Source organism: Pongo pygmaeus, chromosome 9 (genome assembly GCF_028885625.2).
Source record: "Pongo pygmaeus isolate AG05252 chromosome 9, NHGRI_mPonPyg2-v2.0_pri, whole genome shotgun sequence".
NCBI lineage: Eukaryota > Metazoa > Chordata > Mammalia > Primates > Hominidae > Pongo > Pongo pygmaeus.
In genome coordinates, this window is record NC_072382.2 from 85,515,814 (window position 1) to 85,536,311 (window position 20,498).

General features: G+C 36.3%; 1 protein-coding gene across 8 annotated transcripts in view; it reads right to left on the reverse strand.

Annotated features, from left to right (window-relative positions):
- Positions 1–20,498, reverse strand: part of DLG2 (discs large MAGUK scaffold protein 2) — a 2,182,864-nt gene that overhangs the window by 979,560 nt on the left and 1,182,806 nt on the right. Inside the window, exon 1 of one of the 8 annotated variants that reach the window (XM_054441577.2) lies at positions 8,191–8,610. The exons of 6 other annotated variants lie outside the window; for them this stretch is intronic. In XM_054441577.2, the coding sequence (XP_054297552.1) occupies positions 8,191–8,268 (78 nt within the window). In that variant the 5' untranslated portion in view covers positions 8,269–8,610. Of the gene's footprint in view, positions 1–8,190; positions 8,611–20,498 lie in introns of those variants that run through there. One more of the 8 variants, XM_054441575.2, reaches the window with a different exon arrangement.

The following is a 20,498-nucleotide window of genomic DNA, read 5'->3' on the forward strand; positions in this document are numbered from 1 at the left end:
TGTATAGTCATTTGGCATAAATGTTCTGTTTCATCTAGTGCTAGGCATTTTGCTAGGTGCTGAGAATACAAAGACAAATGAGTACAAATCTTTCCCTTTAAGGATTCTGCAGTCTTATAGAAAATCAAAATTAGGATCAAAGAATGTTTGAGTTGGAAGGAATCTGCCTGCAGATGAACTCAGGCCCAGGAAAGCTTGGACACTTAACCAAGGTGGCACAGGTTGTGGGGCAGAGCCAGTTAACACCCAGGCCTACTGACCTCTAATCTGGTCTTAATTCCTATATTGAATACAGCTGAGAGCGTCCCATCCAAGTGAATCATCCAACCAGGGTTCATTTAGGACCTTAAAGACGCTGGGTGTCCAGACCAAATAGGACAGAATTTATAATGGTTTAATAATTGAAGATTTAATAAGATATTTGAGGAAATAAGACTACCACAGATATAAGCAAATACTACGAGGCATTATTTAAAGCGGGATGGCTTCTCTAATAGCCTCATTCCTGCAATACACGTGCAAATAAGACATGCAGATTATCTGATTATCAAATTTATCTTTACAATGATAATCATGCTTAAATTAATCTTGCTGTGTGGGAGAATGTCTCCTTTCATCTTCATTTTTCAACGTAATATCACTCAACAATATCAGGTAGAGGAATATCATTCTAAAGTTATATTAAGAAAAAAATGCAATTAAAGTTTTGTAAACTAGACTGAAACAAGGCTATCTGGATATCTGGTTTCTGAAGGATCATAACTGAGAAGTCAGGTCTCATTTCCAGCTTATCTCTTCTCCATATCAGAGGTCCATCCAACTCAAGGTAGGTTTAAAGAAGAGCATAAAATATGAGTTGGGGCTAGGGTCACAGGCTTTAGATTCAGTAAACCTGTTCCTGAATGCTGGCTCCACCGCTTGTGACCTATAGCAAAACCCTGTAACATCTTATACCTTAGTTCATGTGCTTAGCAAATAGCCAGGCACAGTGGCTCAAGCCTGTAATCCCAGTACTTTGGGAGTCCAAGGCAGGCAGATCACAAGGTCAGGAGACTGAGACCATCCTGGCCAACACGATGAAACCCCATCTGTACTAAAAATACAAAAAAATTAGCTGAGCTTGGTGGTGGGTGCCTGTAATCCCAGCTACTCAGGAGGCTGGGGCAGGAGAATTGCTTGAACCAGGGAGTTGGAGGTTGTAGTGAGCCGAGATCGTGCCACTTCACTCCAGCCTGGCAACAGAGGGAGACTCTATCTCAAAATAAAAGAAAAGAAAAAAAAAAAAAGAAGGAAATGCAGCCAATAAGAGTACCTCAGAAGGCTGTAGTAAGAATTAAATGAGATGGTATATGTAAAATCGAAGTAATAATGCTTGAGTAAACTGCTTAATAGTCATTCCTACAACTAGTCACAATTTTACAGTGGTTTTGTGACCAACTATCTTGCCCTCCAGCCTACTCCTGCCTTCCTTCACTTTGGCCATTTCTCTGATCCTGCCCTTTGTCTACTTTCCCTGACCTTATAAAAGTTGTGCTTTCTGCTCTGCCAGGGTGGGAAGCAGTTCTGGGACCTCAGAACAGGTGCTACTGTCCATTTTGCTGCTTGGTTCACCTTACAGGTGACAGAGGAGAACTGCAGGGCTGCGTTCAGCATGGACAAACACCTGTCCTCTCTGTCACCACAGCTAGGCAGACACTGGCGCTGAGTCATGCTGCTGCTCACAACTGAGGAGCTTTGAGAGACTCACAAGCCTCTAAGAAAGGGATCTAGGAGGACAATCTGTTCATCCTTCTCTCCAGGTCAGACCACTCTTCAATCTACTATGAGGCAAAAATAGAAATAAAATGATCACTGAGGACTGGTGAATCTTCAGTGTCAGGACACTTCTTATGCCTGAGATAAATTTCAGATTTTGCATTTAATTTTTAAAATTTATTTTTCACGGGAAAAATAAACTTAGTATCTAACTCATCATAAACCTCCATGATTTTATAAATATAGTATAATATGTATTACATATAACATATATATACACACAATATATAGTATATGCAAACATACAGAAGCAGAGTATTATTTACCAGTGAGGAGACCAAGGTCTAGAATCATACAGGGTGTCTAATCATAGTCACCTACTGGTGATATATTTTCTCTCTAAAAACGAGTAGTAATAATCTCACTGGGTCTTTATATTCACAGTTCTCAGCTCATCGAACAACCATTGTTGTTTAGATATATAATTATATAGTGGGAGTCTTCTGCAGTCTAAATGGTTCCAGTTTGATTATATCTTTTAATTCATTTCATAATGTTAATTTTCATTTTTTTCCTTTATCATTTACCTTCCTAAATTCAGAATAGGACACATAATTGAGTCTGATTGGCACAAATCAAAACATATGATATATCTCAGTGTTCTATATAATACCTCTGTATGAAAACTATTATTATTACCAGATAAATAAAAGTAATTTGATAGCAAGTATAATATTTTAAACACTTTATTTATATTAACTCATTTTATCCTCAAAGTAAATTCATTCATTCTTCACCATTATGTCATACATTATTAATTCTAAGAATAAATATTTTTCGCATTTTAACACCTGTGAAATCAAGATGCATCTTGCAATTCATGATGTGTTATGGTTTCATTGGCCATCTTTTTTTTAGTAATAGATGAAATAATGATACATCTCAAAATTGATGACAACCTCGAATCAATTAAATAGCATATGAAAGACAACTATGTGTCAGGTATTCTTTTAGACCCTAGAAATATGTTGAATAAGATTGAGAAATCAATCTTATTCATTTCAAATCGGTAGATTCATTTCAAATCTACCGAGGATTGCAGAAAAATGAAGATAATTACAACAAACGCACAAGTTGCTGTGGGAGCTGATGATAGATCCATCCTGGGCTTGTAGATGCCAAGAAAAGTTTCCTAGTGATGGTGATGTCACCTAAGGCTAGAGTGGAATTAATGATGGATATAGCCAGGCTGTGATTAGCTGGTTAGCCAAACAGATTAAGCAAAATCCTGGAAGCTAGAGAGAGCATGGGCCATTTAAGGATTTGAAAGTAGCTCAGAATTCTGGATTTAAAGTGCTGATAGAAGAGGGACAAGGTATGATGACAGAGAGGAAAGCAGAGGCCATATCACAATGGGTTTTGTAGATTATATTAATGGTTTGAACGCTATCTTGAGGACATTGGAGATCTACTGAAGCATAAATGTTACTTCTATTTGATAGATGAGAAAACTGAGGCCAGAGAAGCCAAATGACTGACTTCAGGCTGGATAGCAAAGAGCAAGGCTAATTTAATCCTCTCCCTCTAAGTCCTTGCCCGAAACCTGATGCTCTTTATATTCTACTAAGATCACCAGGACATAATTCTCTTTCCTTAGTCCTACTGCCAGCAAATGTATTACTAGTTTATTCTTCATTTTAGTTTTTGTTGAATTAATGTGTTTAGTTTAGACAAGGGGGAGAGTAGAACTAGTGTGCTGGTTTTTAAAAAGTTTTCCAAGGTGGGCCAGGCTTGGGGCTCACGCCTATAATCCCAGCACTATGGGAGGCTGAGATGGATTGCTTGAGCCCAGGAGTTCGAGACCAGCCTGGGCAACATGGTGAAAGCCCATCTCTACTAAAAACACAAAAAATTAGCCAGCTGTGGTGGCACACGCCTGCAGTCCCAGCTACTCACAAAGCTGAGGTACGAGAATTGCTTGAACCCAAGAGGCAGAGGTTTCAGTGAGCTGAGATCACATCACTGCACTCCAGTCTGGGCCACAGAGTGAGGCCCTGTCAAAAAAATCCAAAAAAAGTTTTCCAAGGTGAATATGGCCTAATGTCAGGATATGTGGGCTCAGTTACATCACTCATAGATTATAAACTGCCAAGCTCATCTACAGGTGTGTCTGTTAGATTATGAATATTGATACTAGTCTTTCCCAAATGCATCATGAAAGTACTTTTCATAATGTGCACTAAAAAGATAAAGAAATATAAAAATTAAAACAAAAACAAATGAAATAAGCAATATATTGCTGATGGGGAAGTGAAGGTTCACAAGTTTTGGTATTTTAATCCTCTTGTATATTACTACGTAACCAGAAATTGCACTTTCAGTTTATCTTAAAGATTCTTCAACCGGCCTTTTAGAGTAAGACAATCTGGAGATTGCCTAATTAAGCGATTTAAGTTGAAACGTGAAAACAGGCATACAAGTAAGATACTAACTTCTGAATTACTTAGACAGGGTCAAAACAAAGAAGAAAGGAATAATTATTTGAATGGAGGTATTCTATCCCAGCCAGGCAATCTGGATTTCACATTATCACTTTTAAAATAATTTTGTTCAGAGAATTTGTTGGTACAAATAAACTTTTTAATGAAAGTATAACAAAGAATCTCTTATGTAGCTTATTTAGAAAAGTGTCAATGTGAATCACCTAACATCTTTGACTTTTTTCAAAAAGAGAGCACACGTACAATTGCCAAGCATTTAGGTCCTTTTTGATTAAAGACACTTTTGGATTCTATAGGAATAAGCAATGAGTACAAATGCCAACGTTAAGGTTATAATGATATGACAATTAAAAGCTGTTCAAATAGAATAATAGGTGTCCCAGCATGGTGGCTCATGCCTGTAATCCCAGCACTTTGCGAGGCCAAGGTGGGCAGATCACTTGAGCTCAGGAGTTCGAGACCACTTTGGGGAACATGGGTAAACCTCATCTCTACAAAAAAATACAAAAATTAGCCGGGCATAGTGACACACGCATGTGTTCCCAGCTACTCGGAAGGATGAGGTGGGAGGATTACCTGAGTCTGGGGAGGTTGAGACTGCAGTTTAAGCAGTGATTGCACCACTGTACTCCAGTCTGAGCTACAGTGAGACTCCATCTCAAAAAAAAAAAAAAAAAAAAAAGAATAATAGGTGACAAAACAAGTTTGCTACATTTAACCAATGATAGAGGACAAAGAATGTAAAATCTTTAACAATATGAAAGAAAACTGTTTATTCAATATAGTTTATGTATAGTCTTATCTGAAATAAAGAGGTTGAGTTACACAATCAGTAACTTTGATTCTGTAAACACTATCACTTTGAAATTCTAATACAAAAGAGAGGGACAAGATAAGAAAAGATGAGCAACCTTATTCAGACAAGACAGATTAGTCTAGAAGAATGATGAGTGGAAGGAAGAAAGCGCTAGAGACACAAGGAGTCAGTTTTGGAATACCTTGGGCTGACTTGGTGCAAATCCCAACACTGAGACTTACCACTAATCCTGTGACTTTGGGCTAGCTACCCTTCTCTCAAGGATTCAAGAAAAATAATTTCTATTTAATAGGCTGTTGTGATAATTTGATTAAATTTTATGTATAAAGAAGCTAATGTACAAGCTGTATGGAGATTGTTATCATTAATATTATTCTTGTTGTGAGCATTATGATGGTCATTTTGTGATGCTACTGAGTTCTATTGACATTAGCTGAGGCAAAACAGTAAACCAGACTACTAGTAATAAGTCACACTGAGTGTTTAGGATGGCATTTAGTCTTGCGCGTTTCTAATTATTAAGAGCTTTTCAATTAACCCCAACCTTAAGGAAAATACTTTTCAGTGTTAAAATAGAAGTGAAGGGCTATAGTGAGTTCAGGTTGTTTTATTAGAGTGGGAAGAATTAAACTATTACCTACTAAAAAAAAAAAAAAAAAAAAAAGCCCAAAATTTACAGAGGGTACTAAAAATCACAATCATTGTCCATTGTAAAGATATATCTCCCCAAATGCTAAAATGTGATCTTTCACAATTAAGTATACTGGTCATTTTCTAAATAAAATTCAATAATAATCTTATTTTATACATCTTCTTCCATTTGTTGATAAACCATGACAACATATCGTTAGTAGCACTTTACATGCCCCACTGTTTTGCAACTATATGATCTCTGATGTTATAGGAATACATTATGTAAATTAATTCAGCTTGTTGCATTATTTGTTAACTGTCTTCTCAGCTAAAGTACATACTGAACCCTTAGAAAAAAATTAATTTAAAAATATAGTTTTAAATAAGATATATTATAAAATTAGGTATACAAAATAAATGAACTATTTCCATTCACCAGGCATCGACTGAGTGCCTACATTTTTTGAGGCAACACACCTTTTAATTTATTTCAGGAACTCTGTGAATACAAATTCCATTAAAAAATACCAAGATGTTATTTCATGGTGCTTATCATGACCTAATGTTCAAAATTAACTCCTCCTAGCTCTCTTGCTAGCACAAAGGCAGTAGAGGTGATTTTTCCTTTGGTCTTTATCACTCAGAGAGCAAACCTTCAGTTCTCTAATGTAGATTTCTTGATGTAAATGTACCTTACTCTCTGAGTAAGCTAATTAAATAATTTGAACCCTTAAAATCAAACTTGGTTTCTTCTGGCTTGTTTTAAGCATCAGCCATCACAGAAATGGATGGGACAGATTGAAAGCCCCTTACTAGCTTCTTAAGAAGCAGAAGCTCAGATTACTTTGTTGTATCAATGCCTTTTTAGGTTCTATACACTGAATTTTATAGAGCTGCTATTTCCTACATTTGGGCCCAGGCTTGAAATAAGTGCTTCTGGGAGATTCAACTTTCTTTGCATACTAATTTGGCATAAGACATTATCTCCCAGTGGCTGTCAGAGCCATTTATGGTCTCTGACAGTTCCCTCATCCATACAACTTATAATTTTTATAGGAAGAAAGGACTTTTCTAAAACATTAGTTCCAATAAAAGACCCACTTACAAGTCTCTTTCTTTCAAAATTACTTGAAAGTCAAAACAAAACACAACCTCAAAAGCCAGCTGTTCAATATATATGATACTAGTTGACACATAATAGTTAGGCTTGTAATCTTTTTATCTGGGCTATATAGAATGGAGAAGAGAACAATTCTACCCCAATCCTCCCCTCCCTCTCCTCCACCAAAAGTGTTATTAAATAACAAGTCAGTCATGTTCTGTAATTGTCAGATCTGGACATTCTAAGAGGCTCTAAAGTCAGAACCCCAGTGATATTTTCTCTTCTAAAGCTAAAGAAAAATCGTATCTTGGTTCATCACTGGATTCTTGTTCATTTTATCATTTCCACTCTGAAGGAATGAATAGCAAGTTATAGTGAAGGCATCTTTCTAGGTGAGAGAAAGCACTGTGCCACAGGCCAGGAGAGCCACCTCTGGGTCAATCTCATGAGTTTACATAAAGCAGTAAAGAGACTGGGCTGAAGATCATATCCTCAGAGGAATATGAAAAATCTGTTTCACAAGATTTTGTTACCTTTGGAAGTTTCCCCAATGCCTATCGCATTGGATATTGATTCCCTAAATATGACAGTTTGGACAGTGCCCCAGAAAGCACTGGAGAAATTAGAGACGTAAGCTATCATCGTGTGTTATCTCCAAGCATGTAATATACCTTAGCACTTACAGGCCATTTTAATTTCTCAGGGAAATATAACTAATTAGGTAAGTCTACACAGAGATTCTCTGGAAATGACTGGTCATGCTGAATACAAGAAATGCAAATCTATTCTTTAAATAGCCACAACTACCTGATTATAAGTATAATTCTTGCTCATTGTGAACACTTTTGAAATGATGGCTTAGTGATAAGATACCAAGCATCCCTGTAGAGTCTGGTCAACGTTACTGAGAGTCCCAGATATATGTTCCTAGGACAGACACTGTAACGCATGTACTAGAGAAAGGCTCAGGTACTAACAATGCCCACTTCTGAACCAAAGATCACAATAATAAAAATAATGCAGTGTAGCAACAAGTTTATTAGACAGCTCTCTGAACAAGCAAAAATTGCAGTTGCTCAATTGCTTTCATCCTATGTAATTTAAAGGAATCTTAAGTCTCTTTAATTGAAGACACTCTATCAATTGATGATTTCACCATGCATTTTGAATAGCCAATGATCTTGCTTAACCCTTAACGCTCCCCTCCCAAGCAAGCTAGGCTCTAAGTGTTACCCCTTTTCGAAGTGGCAAGGACCACATTCACAGTGAGAGGCAGGTTCTCACTCCAAGCAAATAAAGACTGCGTCTGTACTCAGACCAATGGTCCAGAGCAGGCAGTTGGCAAACCGGAAAGGTAATTTTCAACCCCACTCATTCCATACCTTCTCTGATTTCGCCTTCCTGGCATTGTGCACGAACCTGCGACCCAGCTTCTTAGCATACCAGATAGAGGCAAACATAGCGATGCCAATGGAAGGAATTCACAATGAAGCTGCCGCACAATCAACTTCCCACCTCGGCTCAGAGACGAACAGAATCAGGCTGGAGCTGTCACTTGCAGGCTGTTGCTTTCTCAGTTCCTCTCATGCTGGTTAGCTGAGGGAGAGGGTGGGAGGAGGGAGGGGTTGGGGGAGAAAAGGCAGTCCTGTTTGGCCAGTCTGCAGGTATATTTACATTCTGCCAGCAGGAGGTCCGGGTGAGGCAGGCGCTGCCTTTGTAGCCAGCTCACACACATCCAGTTGGCTAAGTATTTGTCTGCAGTTCTTCGGCACCGGCACCGTCGCCACCAAACTCCATGTGTGTCAGGAGGAAGGGAAGCTGCAGTCAAGTCCGGAGGCAGCTCACCTCCCTCTCTAGGCTTGGACAGTTACAATCCTCGCTTTGGCTTCCTTCTATCTTGACAGTACGTGCTGGCGGCAGTGGCCACATAAAGACAGATCCACATACAACCTCGCAGGTAAATCAGCCAATACAGGAATTGCCAGGCATGGGGAAGAGAGCTGCCAGGCAAGGGGAGAGGCAGAACCACCATGAATCTGCCCCCGCAGGCACAAACAGGTGTCCTTGGAACCCAATCCCACTCATATCCTCCAAGAGGACTAAGAGGACTATCAGGGCTGTTAGGGTGACTGGAAACACAAGCATCCTTCTCTTTTCTCCTCCCCAGCTCCATTTGGTCCAAGGAATATCACTTCTCTGCCCACCAGCCAGCCTTATCCACAACTTACAAGGTAAACACTTTATTTCTTTAGAGACTGGCCTGGGACCAAGGGCAAAGTGAGCAGGATGAAATGTCCTCCCAAATGCCTGAGTGAAGGTCCATAGTTTTAGAAGTTATTAGTTGTACCTGTAAAAGAACTGGGGCCTCTATTACAGGACGATTTTTTGACATAGGTACTGGAGGATGGACAGGGGTTTAAATCGAGTGTTAAACTAAAAAGAGCAAACTACTCTTTTTAAAAAATAAAAATAAAAAATAAAAAAACCCAGGTTTTCTTGTAGTGACATCCAGTGTTCAGTGGACGACTGAAATATCACCTTTGGGGAGGTACATTTATGGCAGCTTTTAAATTATGCTCCTTTGAAGAATTTTCACATTTGATTCTAACATTAACTACTTCCATTATCTTATTAGAGTTTAGACTATTATGTGAGGCACTTTTAAGGTAAAGTCAATGCTAAGAGACAACTGTTTCTTCCAATGAGAGATAAGGTTTTAGCCCTTTGCCAGTCCTACCAGAGGGCAAAAATAAACTGCTCATGATGGCAAGGAAAGCCTGCCTTCCAGTGGCACACAAACTAGACTCAATATAGTAAATGTTTTCCAGCTGATCTGACAGAAGCACCCTATGAGCACTGAAGAATCAAAGAACGTCAACACACTTGCAGACACTTGGAAAAGAACTTCCTTCTCTTAACAAAGTCACTTGAGGTCTATCCCTTAAGAGAGTTTCATCTGTGGAATCAACAACAACAACAACAAAAAAGTATATTGTAAAGGATGTTGAATACCCTCATAGGCAATTGGAGGTAGAATAAGACAGTGTAAGACAGGACATTGGTAGTCAGAACCCATGTTCATGTTACTCACTAAGGTAACTCTTGTGCCTAGAACAGTGCTTAGCACAACACATTTAATCTGTTTATTGAAGGAATGAATGATCTTGTTTCTGACCCTGACTTTGCTTCTAAATTATTTATTTGTTCTCTCTGGGTTCGATGTGATTCATCTGTAAATTAAGAGAACTGGGCAGATATTTTTTAAGTTCCTTTCCTGCTCTATGAGTCTATGATCATTATTGTGTGTCTTCAGATGATATTGAACAGAAATCTCGAGTGCTCACCAGATACATAGGCTGTGGTGAAATTATTCAGTGTTCTAAAAAGTCAACAGTGGTACCCCTGGGGTAGCCCAGCTTCTTCTATCTCCTTTGACATGTCTTGCTGCCAACCAGGGTTTGGTTTTTCCATTAGCTATTTCTTTTGCTCTATGCTCCTACAAGCACTCCTTTCCTTTAATTTCCTTTTGACACTCTAAGGCAACCCCTGTGCAAATTTCTCCATATTATACCCTGTACTCTCTGGAGGAAAAGTGCCTCAGAAATCCAGCGAATAAATATACATGGTAACTCCTGCTTAGTTTTCAAAGAGCTACTCAGCAGGACCATAGCTTACTCTAATATTGCTGTGATTAAAGGTATTTATTATTTCTGCACACAAGTTGGTCCAAGCCATGTTGTAGTTAAAAGTGTATTCAACTAAAAGACTAAAGTAGATAAAAAGAACGGGGATAAACAATCATCCCTAAGTTAATGATTAGAAAATTTTGTTTTTAACACCTTAGACAGAATCAGACAATAAAGAGGTAAGACAAAATGCCTTGAACTTTCAAACCACTGATATCATAGAGAGAATCAAAGGATGTTAATTTACTCTGATGGGACTGACATAATTTTTTATATCTTTCTATAATTTTTGCATTCTGTTCATGAGTTAAAACTTCATGGATCACTGAAACTAAGGCTTGGAGAGATCTTTGATGTTTGATCAGTTTGTTTATTGGTTTTGCTTTTATGTTGAACCTTTAGTGACCTTTTTCACACACCTGACCAAGAGGCTTTATAAATTTTTTACAGAACAAGATCCTTATAAAATAAATTGGCCCAGCCAGCTAAGATTTAACTTATGACAATAATAACTATTGTTTCTTAAAGAGACAGTTGGAGGTAGAAAACACAGTGCAGTTAGGACTCATGCTCATGTTATGCAAATGCTCAGTAAACCGTAGATACTCAATATATATTTGTCAAATGCGTCTATGACAAAATAGAAAAATCCACAAACTGGGAAAGACCGGAAGACTCAGTAGAAGAATAGCCATAAAATTTTCAGTAGCAAAAGTTGCTTGAAAGATGGATATAATGTCAACTGAATGAAGTCATTGCCATATTTATACAACCATCTTCCCTGGCTCTCTGTGGGCAGATGTGTCTGCTGTAAAGGTGGCAGCTTCCTACAGTTAATCCTACTAGTCTCTAACCATTGCTCTGCTGATTGAGATAAATAACATTTGCAGCTCTGCTGCAAATTTTTCAGACATTTTCCATCTGTATATAATCAGTACCTGGACAGACCTTTTCCTTTACAATTTTATTTTTAAAGCCTCTCCTATGACCGAAACCTACCAGTGCAGCTGAGTTTGAGATGCAACATTAATCCATTTAAGCAGCTTTGGGTTCATGCCTCAGCACACACACTATGTGAGCCTCCTCTGAATTCTCAAGGTAAATACAATGTTTAAATCAAGCCATTAAGTATCATACATTTTCTGCCTAGCACATGAAAGATTTTCTTTTAAAAATAATCTATTTATATCAGAGATAATTATTTTTAAAAACAGAGTCAAAATTCAACCCAAGGAATTAATATCTGGTGGCCTGAAAAGCTATGTAGTTTCAGTGTTGAATATAGACCAAACAAAATACCTATTGAGACATAAGTAAGTTAATGTAAAAAATTAATTGTACAAAGATTTTGATTGGTTTGTTTGCATATTTGATATCTATATTTGATAGTCCTTTGGCTAATGTCTGATGTTAGTAAATTATTATTATTATTGTTATTATTATTATTATTACTATTTTGAGACAAGACCTTGTTCTGTCACCCAGGCTAGAGTGCAGTGTTACGATCATAGCTCACTGCAGCCTTGAACTCCTGGGCTCAAGTAATCTTCCTCCCTCAGCCTCCAGGGTAGGTAGGACAGTAGTCACATACCATCATGCTTGGCTAATTTTTAAATTTTTTCTCTTTCTAGAGATGACGTCTTGCTATGTTGACCAGGCTGGTCTTGAACTCCTGGCCTCAAGTGATCCTCGTACCTTGGGTTCTCCAAGTGATTAGCTGATTATTAAACAGCAAGTGTGGAATATATACTACGTAGAATATTTTGGTAAAGAATATATACAGGATATTTAACTTCAATTCAGAGGAATGCCAAGATCTTGATATTAGTTACTTCTATACAAACTAGTAGAAAGGGGAAGATTAAAACAGTTATATTTTGCTCTAAGTATATATGTGTCATGTGACTCCTCTACATAACATATTCTCATTAGTTCTTGTGTGACTGGAAATGTAAACAATGCTTTTCCACAAAAATGTATTGAGTATTACTATGTGTTAAACCTTAAGGGCCTATAAATGAATAAAGTACAATCTTTTTCTCAAAGAGCCCTATATAGCTGGGGACACATATGTGTCAATAAATAAATCTCAGGTGTAAGAAAGGGGTCCAGTTTCAGTTTTCTGTATATGGTTAGCCAGTTTTCCCAACACCATTTATTAAATAGGGGATCCTTTCCCCATTGCTTGTTTTTGTCAGATTTGTCAAAGATCAGAAGGTTGTAGATGTGTGGTGTTATTTCTGAGGCCTGTGTTCTGTCCCATTGGTCTATATATCTGTTTTGGTACCAGTACCATGCTGTTTTGGTTACTGCAGTCTTGTAGTATAGTTTGAAATCAGGTAATGTGATGCCTCCAGCTTTGTTCTTTTTGGTTAGGATTTTCTGGGCTATACAGGCTCTTTTTTCATTCTATATGAAATTTAAAGTAGTTTTTTTCTGATTCTGTGAAGAAAGTCAATGGTAGCTTGATGGGGATAGCATTGAATCTATAAATTACTTTGGACAGTATGGCCATTTTCACGATATTGATTCTTTCTGTCCATGACCATGGAAGGTTTTTCCATTTGTTTGTGTTCTCTCTTATTTCCTTGAGCAGTGGTTTGTTGTTCTCCTTGAAGGGGTCCTTAAAATACCATGGAATACTATACATCCATAAAAAGGATGAATTCATGTCCTTTGCAGGGACATAGATGAAGCTGGAAACCATCATTCTTAGCAAAGTAACACAGGAACAGAAAACCAAATACCACATGTTCTCACTCATAAGTGGGAGTTGAACAATGAGAACACATGGACCCAGGGAGGGGAACATCACACACTGAGGCCTGTCAGTGGGTGGGGGAGGCTAGGGGAGGGATAGCATTAGGAGAAATACCTAATGTAGATGACAAGTTGATGGGTGCAGCAAACCACCATGGCACATGTATACCAATCTAACAAACTTGCACATTCTGCACATGTATCCCAGAACTTAAGTATAATTTAACAAAAGAAAAAAAGAAAAAAAGAAAGAAATCTCAGTGAAGAATGGCCTTGTTACAAATGTATGATGCTCAGGGATAAAATTACTGATTTTTGGTTTTTATATGATATAAACTCACTAATAAATATTAGCTGGAAAAAGTGCAATAATTAGTGCTAATGTATATTAAAAAGCAAAGGAATAGTTAAATGTCTTTGCATGTTTTATCACTATGGGCAATAGGAAAAAATTGTCACTATGAAATTATATGTATATCACAGTCAATGTTACAAACTGGCCCGGCTGCAGATGAATATATTTCTGCACTGAAGAAATAGCCAGTTATAGATAAGTGTGAAAAAAAGATTCCAAATAATAAACCCACTGACTGTAATTATAAATGAACAAAGCCTATATCTTTTTCTCCTCCTAAAATCATCAAAACTCATTCTTCAACAGTTGAATATATAATGTGCCTCTTCTTTCATATGTTTAATCATAACATATTTGGCATCAGAAATGTAAAGAACCTAATGTAACGTTTACCTACCATCCAGATTTAATAAATGTTAATATTTTGTCATATTTGATTCAAATTAATTTTTTAAGAAATAAGTTCTTCATAATATAGGTAAAATCTCCACCCTACGTCCTCAAATTCATTTCAAAATAGTTTTCAGTAAACACTCTTGTAGCTCTCTCTTTAAGTACATATAAGTTTCTTTAGAGCAGGTCCTTCAAAATGTAATTGGTGGATCACAGAATATGTCCAACTTTAATGATAATTCATTACAAATTGTTCTCCAATTGCCATGATTAGTAATTTAAATGAGTAGTATATATTAGTAGTTTATAAGAGATCAGTATTCTATATAACACAGCGTAATCAGACATTCATGTTTTGCAAACATAATATATAATGTTAACTTTCTGTAGTCTTGATGTGCATTTTCTTGATTACTGGTGAGACTTAAGATGTTTTCATACATTTATTGGTTATTTGAACTTCCTTCTGTTCATACCCCTTGCCCATTTTTAAATAGGGTTATATTTTTCTTATTGACTTGTGAAGTACTTGATGTATACTGAACACTAATCTTTTATTATGGGTTTTGAATATATCTGTTTCCAATCTCTGACTTGTCTTAGTTTTATTCATGTTTTGTCATACAGAGCCTTCATAAAAATTAAAACGATTGAAGTTTTTCAGTGTTTTCTTTTATGTTTACATTTTTATCAATTTTTTTCTCTATTCTAAGTTTATAAATATTTTATTTTCTTTCTAAGCAATTTAAATGTTTTGCTTTTCATCAGTAAGTCTCCAAGTTTTTTTTTTAATTTACAGTGAAAGGAACAAGATCATGTCCTTTTCAGGGACATGAATGGAGCTGAAAGCCTTTATCATCAGCCAATTAACGCAGGAACAGAAAACCCAACACTGCATGTTCTCACTTATAAGTGGGAGCTGAACGATGAGAACACATGGACACATGGTTGGGGCAGAGTGAACAACACACACTGGGGCCTATCAGGTGTTGGCAGGGAAAGGGAGAGCATCAGGAAGAACAGCTCATTGGTGCTGGGCTTATATCTAGGTGATGGGTTGGTGATGTGCGCAGCAAACCACCATGGCTCACGTTTCCCTATGTAACAAACCTGCATATTCTGCACATGTACCCAAGAACTTAAAAGGTGATAAAATAAAATATTAAAATAACAATTAAAAATAGTAATTTATGGCGGAAGGTAAGAATCTATATTTTTCCCATATGTATGGCCAGTTTTATTTATTTACTTATTTATTTACTTGCTTACTTCGTTAGCTGATATATAATAATGCTTTTCCTTTTCCTTACTGATTTCTAATGTCCCTGAGTTATATATCTAGATAATATGTATGTGCATATAATTGTTTCTTGGCTTTTTAACAATTATCCTATTTTTATTTACCTGTGCCAGTACTACATTATGTATGCTTTATAGTAAATACTGATATTTGAAGGGTGATTCATCCTTTTCACTTGATTTAACTTTTCAAGTTAATTTTTATAAATTTGTACAATAGAGCACTTCTATAGTACCTACAAAATGTCATGTTATTATTTTACACTTTTTTTTTTTTTTTTTTTTGAGACAGAGTTTCACTCTTGTCATCCAGGTTGGAGTGCAATGGCAATCTCGGCTCACTGCAACCTCCGATTCCCAGGCTGAAGCGATTCTCCTGCCCCAGCCTCCTGAGTAGCTGGGATTACAGGCACCTGCCACCACGCCCAGCTAATTTTTGTATTTTTAGTAGAGACAGGGTTTCATTATGTTGGCCAGGCTGATCTCGAACTCCTGACCTCAGGCAGACCAGGTAATCCCCCTGCCTCGGCCTCCCAATGTGCTGAGATTACAGGCGTGAGCTACCGCACTTAGCCTATTGTATACTATTTTAGTTTTATCTTGCTATAGTAGTTACATTCCCCACCAAATCAGTCATTATTATTATCACCATTATTATTTTTTGTTATAGTTTACTCACAATAACTATCAGTTAACTTCTTTATTTTAGAATCCTAACCCCTCTTTCTGGATTAAATTTTCTTCTTACAGATAAATACATTTTAATAGTCTTTCTGCAAAAATCTATGATGTTTAAACATACCCAATCATTTATATTTTCCTTGAACTGAATGATAGTAGACTAGACTTTGAATGAGAGTACAGAAACAGATTTGTAAATCGACAATGATTTTCCCTCAGAGCTTTGAAGATATTAACACTATCTTCTGTCATCAATTTTTATAATAAGATGACTGCTATCAATCTAATTGTTGCCTGTCACAAGAAATATGTCTTTCTTAATATGGTTTGCATAAATAATTTTTTTTTGCCTTTCTTGAACTTTGGTATTACTATAATATTTTCTTTTTTAAAAAATGTACATGGAACTTATTCTGTTTCTTTAATCTGATTATTTATAAAATAAGTCTCAGTCATGGCCCCGCGCGGTGGCTCACGCCTGTAATCCCAGCACTTTGGGAGGCCGAGGCGGGCGGATCACAAGCTCAAGAGATCGAGACCATCCTGGCTAACACGGTGAAACCCCGATTCTACTAAAAATACAAAAAATTAGCCGGGTGTGGTGGCGGGCGCCTGTAGTCCCAGCTACTCGGGAGGCTGAGGCAGGAGAATGGTGTGAACCCAGGAGGCGGAGCTTGCAGTGAGCCGAGATCGTGCCGCTGCACTCCAGGCTGGCCGACAGAGCAAGACTCCGCCTCAAAAAAAAAAAAAAAAGTCTCAGTCATTAACTCTTCTAATATTTATTTTCCGTCACTCTCATTATTCTCTAAAATTCTGTTATGTTTTTTCTGGACCATTTTATTCTACCCGTACTATTGCTTCATAGAGCTCATATTTTTTTCTCCTTCCTCCTCTGTTCTGCTTTCAGGATATATCCTCAGATCTAATTACTATTTTCTAATTTCTATTTCTACCTTAAATTTCAATTTATTGTTTTTTACCTACCTACAGAGTATCCATTTTTAATCAATTGTTTATACATTTTTTTATTTTTAGACATTCTCTATATATTTTTAAATCTATCATGTTCTTTTTTTTATGATTTTTCTTCTTTTATCATGATTTTAATTTAACACATACTTAGTTTGTAGTCTTTATCTGATATTTTCATTCCCTAGTTTTCCTGAACGTCTAATCTCACTGGTTTCACTCATGGTGAATATTTTCTGGATCCTATTGTACATTTTTATTCTGAGATTATCTTTAGAAAGATTGTATTTTTTGTGGGAGTCCCTGCGATCTTCAGTTGTGCAACTGTTGCTACAGAATAATTTTGCACATCCCTCTTCTAGTTGCCCAGAAATTTCACTAGCCCAAGAGCAGTTTCATATCAATTTTTTTTTTTTGACTTGGAGCTATACTCTCCCCACAAAATAGGGTTGGGTTTAAATTTACTCTTTTTTTTTTTTCTTTTTCCACTCGTAGTAGAAACATGCTTCCTTGTTGCTACCCTGGGATGGTGAATAAAGTTTTTTAAAAGTCCTTTCATAAATGAGAATCGTTTTATGTTTTCAGTTTTATGCAACAGTCTGTTTCATTTCCCTTCCTTTGGTGATCCTAACGTCGAGTGTCCTGCCCTGAATGGCCATCAAAACCCTACACTCTCACCCTAAATGCCTTTATTGAGTCCTATACACCCCTGGGATACCATAGTCAGTTCAAGATCTCACTGCTGTGGCCATCATTATATACAAACACAAACAAGTCCAAGTGGCATCACTCTAAATTAACCCAAAATCAAACTAGATCATTTAACTAGCCTGCAAATGAGGCTTTAGAGTTTAATAAGCATGTGTGGTAACAACATGTATAAGATTTATTGTTAAGTGTTTCCTGCAAGAGATTTGGGGAAATCAACTAATTAAAATGTTGGTCAAAAGTCACCATATTATAATAGTTAATTAGCTAAACTAGGCTGTAAGACAGACCACCACCATCATTATTGTGACCTTGGAAAAGTTATGCTAACTTTATAAAATGGGGGTAATAACGGAAACTATGTCACAGTATTGATAATATGAGCAAATGAGATAATACATATACACTATTTGGAGTAGTGCTGGCACATAGCATGAGTGCAATAAAAATACTGCTTTTATTTTTATTCATACTCCAATCTTTAAGGAAGACAAAAATCACAATAGTCTAGACAGACAATACATGCTCAATATTATGAAAAGAAGCCAAAAAGAATGATTTCTAAAAGCTCTTTATACTTCTGTTTAATCATCCTGTGAGGAAAGTCTACTTTCTTTCTGCTTCAGTGTTTTCTCCCCTTTTATGCCATTAGCAAAGAAAACAAATCAGTTGCAAACTTGTAAAAATATTTCATAAATTTAAAGTCTTTCAGGTTCCCATGTGTCTCTTTCCTGAGACAAATAAATATCTTCTTGAGCCTTATGAATAGTTTTTTCTTTTTTCTTTTTTTTTCTTAGTTTTATTTATTTATTTATTTAGAGAATCTTTCCAGAGCCTCAAAAGAAGGCTTGAAGGACCTCTTGTAAGAAGAAAAACTCAAATGGGTCCTAAAGTTATATAGTAGATCTGAATTAATATGCTGTGATTTACCACCCATGTGTTCAAAATTAAATTTTCTTACAGCAGAGAAATAGACTGATAATGGCAATAACTATCAAAAGGAATGTAGAGCTGGGAAGATATAGGTGAGGAGCAATGTAGAAAAATATCAAGCCAGCAGTCAAGAAGGAATGAGTATCTAATGGAACATTAGAACTTTGACTTGTGAGCACAAACAGCAATGCATAAATAAGGCCATTTTTTTGAAACAGCTACACAGTGCTAAAGACGCCTAATTTAATAATTTAGTAACTGAGAATGCAATTCAATATCTTCAAATTCACATGCTCTTCCAAAGCATGCAAAAAACACAGATATCTAAACACCACTCACCTAACCTGACTGCTTTGGAATGGGAACTTTCTTTTAAGTAAAATTCAGTTAGCCTGGTATTCTAGCTATCTCAATAACAGAATTATTTTCATAATTCATGGAGGTGAAGTGCTAGTTTTGGAAGCAATAGTCTTAGTTTTAATTTCATTTCCATCAGTTGTCACATCTCTGGGTATTGAACTACATAATCAATTCCTTATGAGCTCAAATAATGTATTAGTCCATGATATTTATGAGCAATAATTAATCAGTAATACAATAATCTCTTAAACCCAGTGGCCATTTTTGATGAAGTTGTATTCTTGCCATACCATCCCTTTGGATCTTCACAAAATTATTTTCTGTTTCCCCAATGTGCTCTATAAATTTGTACCTTTGAACATGCTGTTTCTGCTGTCTGCAGCCCTACCTATCCACCTTACTTTCTGCTCCTTGTCATTTTATATGTGACAAATCTTGACAAATTTTCTGAGATGTGGCTAAATAAATGTCTATGAAAATTTTTCCTGATAACCACCAGACAGAGCCAGTAACTCTCTTCTATGTCCCTTATTGTACTTTGTACATAACTCAGATTTAGTTCTTATTATATTTACTTGTAATTACTTTGAGCTTATGTTTCCCTCCGAATGCCTATGAAGCATTCAAGAAAAGTAACATCCCTTATTTATTTTTGTATCCTCAGAGACCTACATAGTCCTCCACACATGGTAGGTAATAATAACTATCTTTTGAATAATTTAATAGTTGTTTGCTTAATGAATGAACAAATGAATGAAGCATATCACTTGAATACAACAGCTTCACACTCCTATGAGAAGAAAGGAAGGCACTATATAGAGGCCTATCTAGCATTTGTTATTACCCTCTATTTGCATTTTTACCTTATACTCATCTTCATACCATAAGAGACAAGTCATTGTAACAAGTGTTCAAAGTGCTTCAAAAAACACCATTTCTAAAGATAAATCACTGACACTTATTGATACATGGACCTATCAGCTGTCACATTTTTTTACTTTGTAATTCCTACTCTTTCACAGTAACAAGTGATCTTTTGCAAAATACAATAAATAAAAACAATTTATACAGTAATAAATAAAATCCCTTTTTATTTCCTTAAAAATGAGATCCACTAATGAAAACATACAAATCATTTCATTTTCCATCCTGCCACCTACATAAAACAGAAACAGCAGCTGCTGAAATCTTCAATGCCAATATCAATTACAGACAGTGTTGCTGAAAATATTCCTGATATTAACTGCAACCTCTCTCCAGCTTAAAAAAATATACAAAGTTTTAAAAAAGGTGTAATAGCATCATCTTGTTATATACTTCATGGCTAACTAGATAGAAAAGGGGAGACTGATTTGCTAGTTGTATTCTATATGTCAGCTATTTTTATGTTAAGCATCTTTATATGAAGTTAAAAGTGTCTTGACTTTAAGATGCACTAAGTATTTTGTCCACTAAAGTACTTAATATGCATTTTCTTAGTATTGGTCTAACATCAGCCATTTTAAAAATGTTTACATACTATCTTTATTGTTGTTTACTTAGGTTA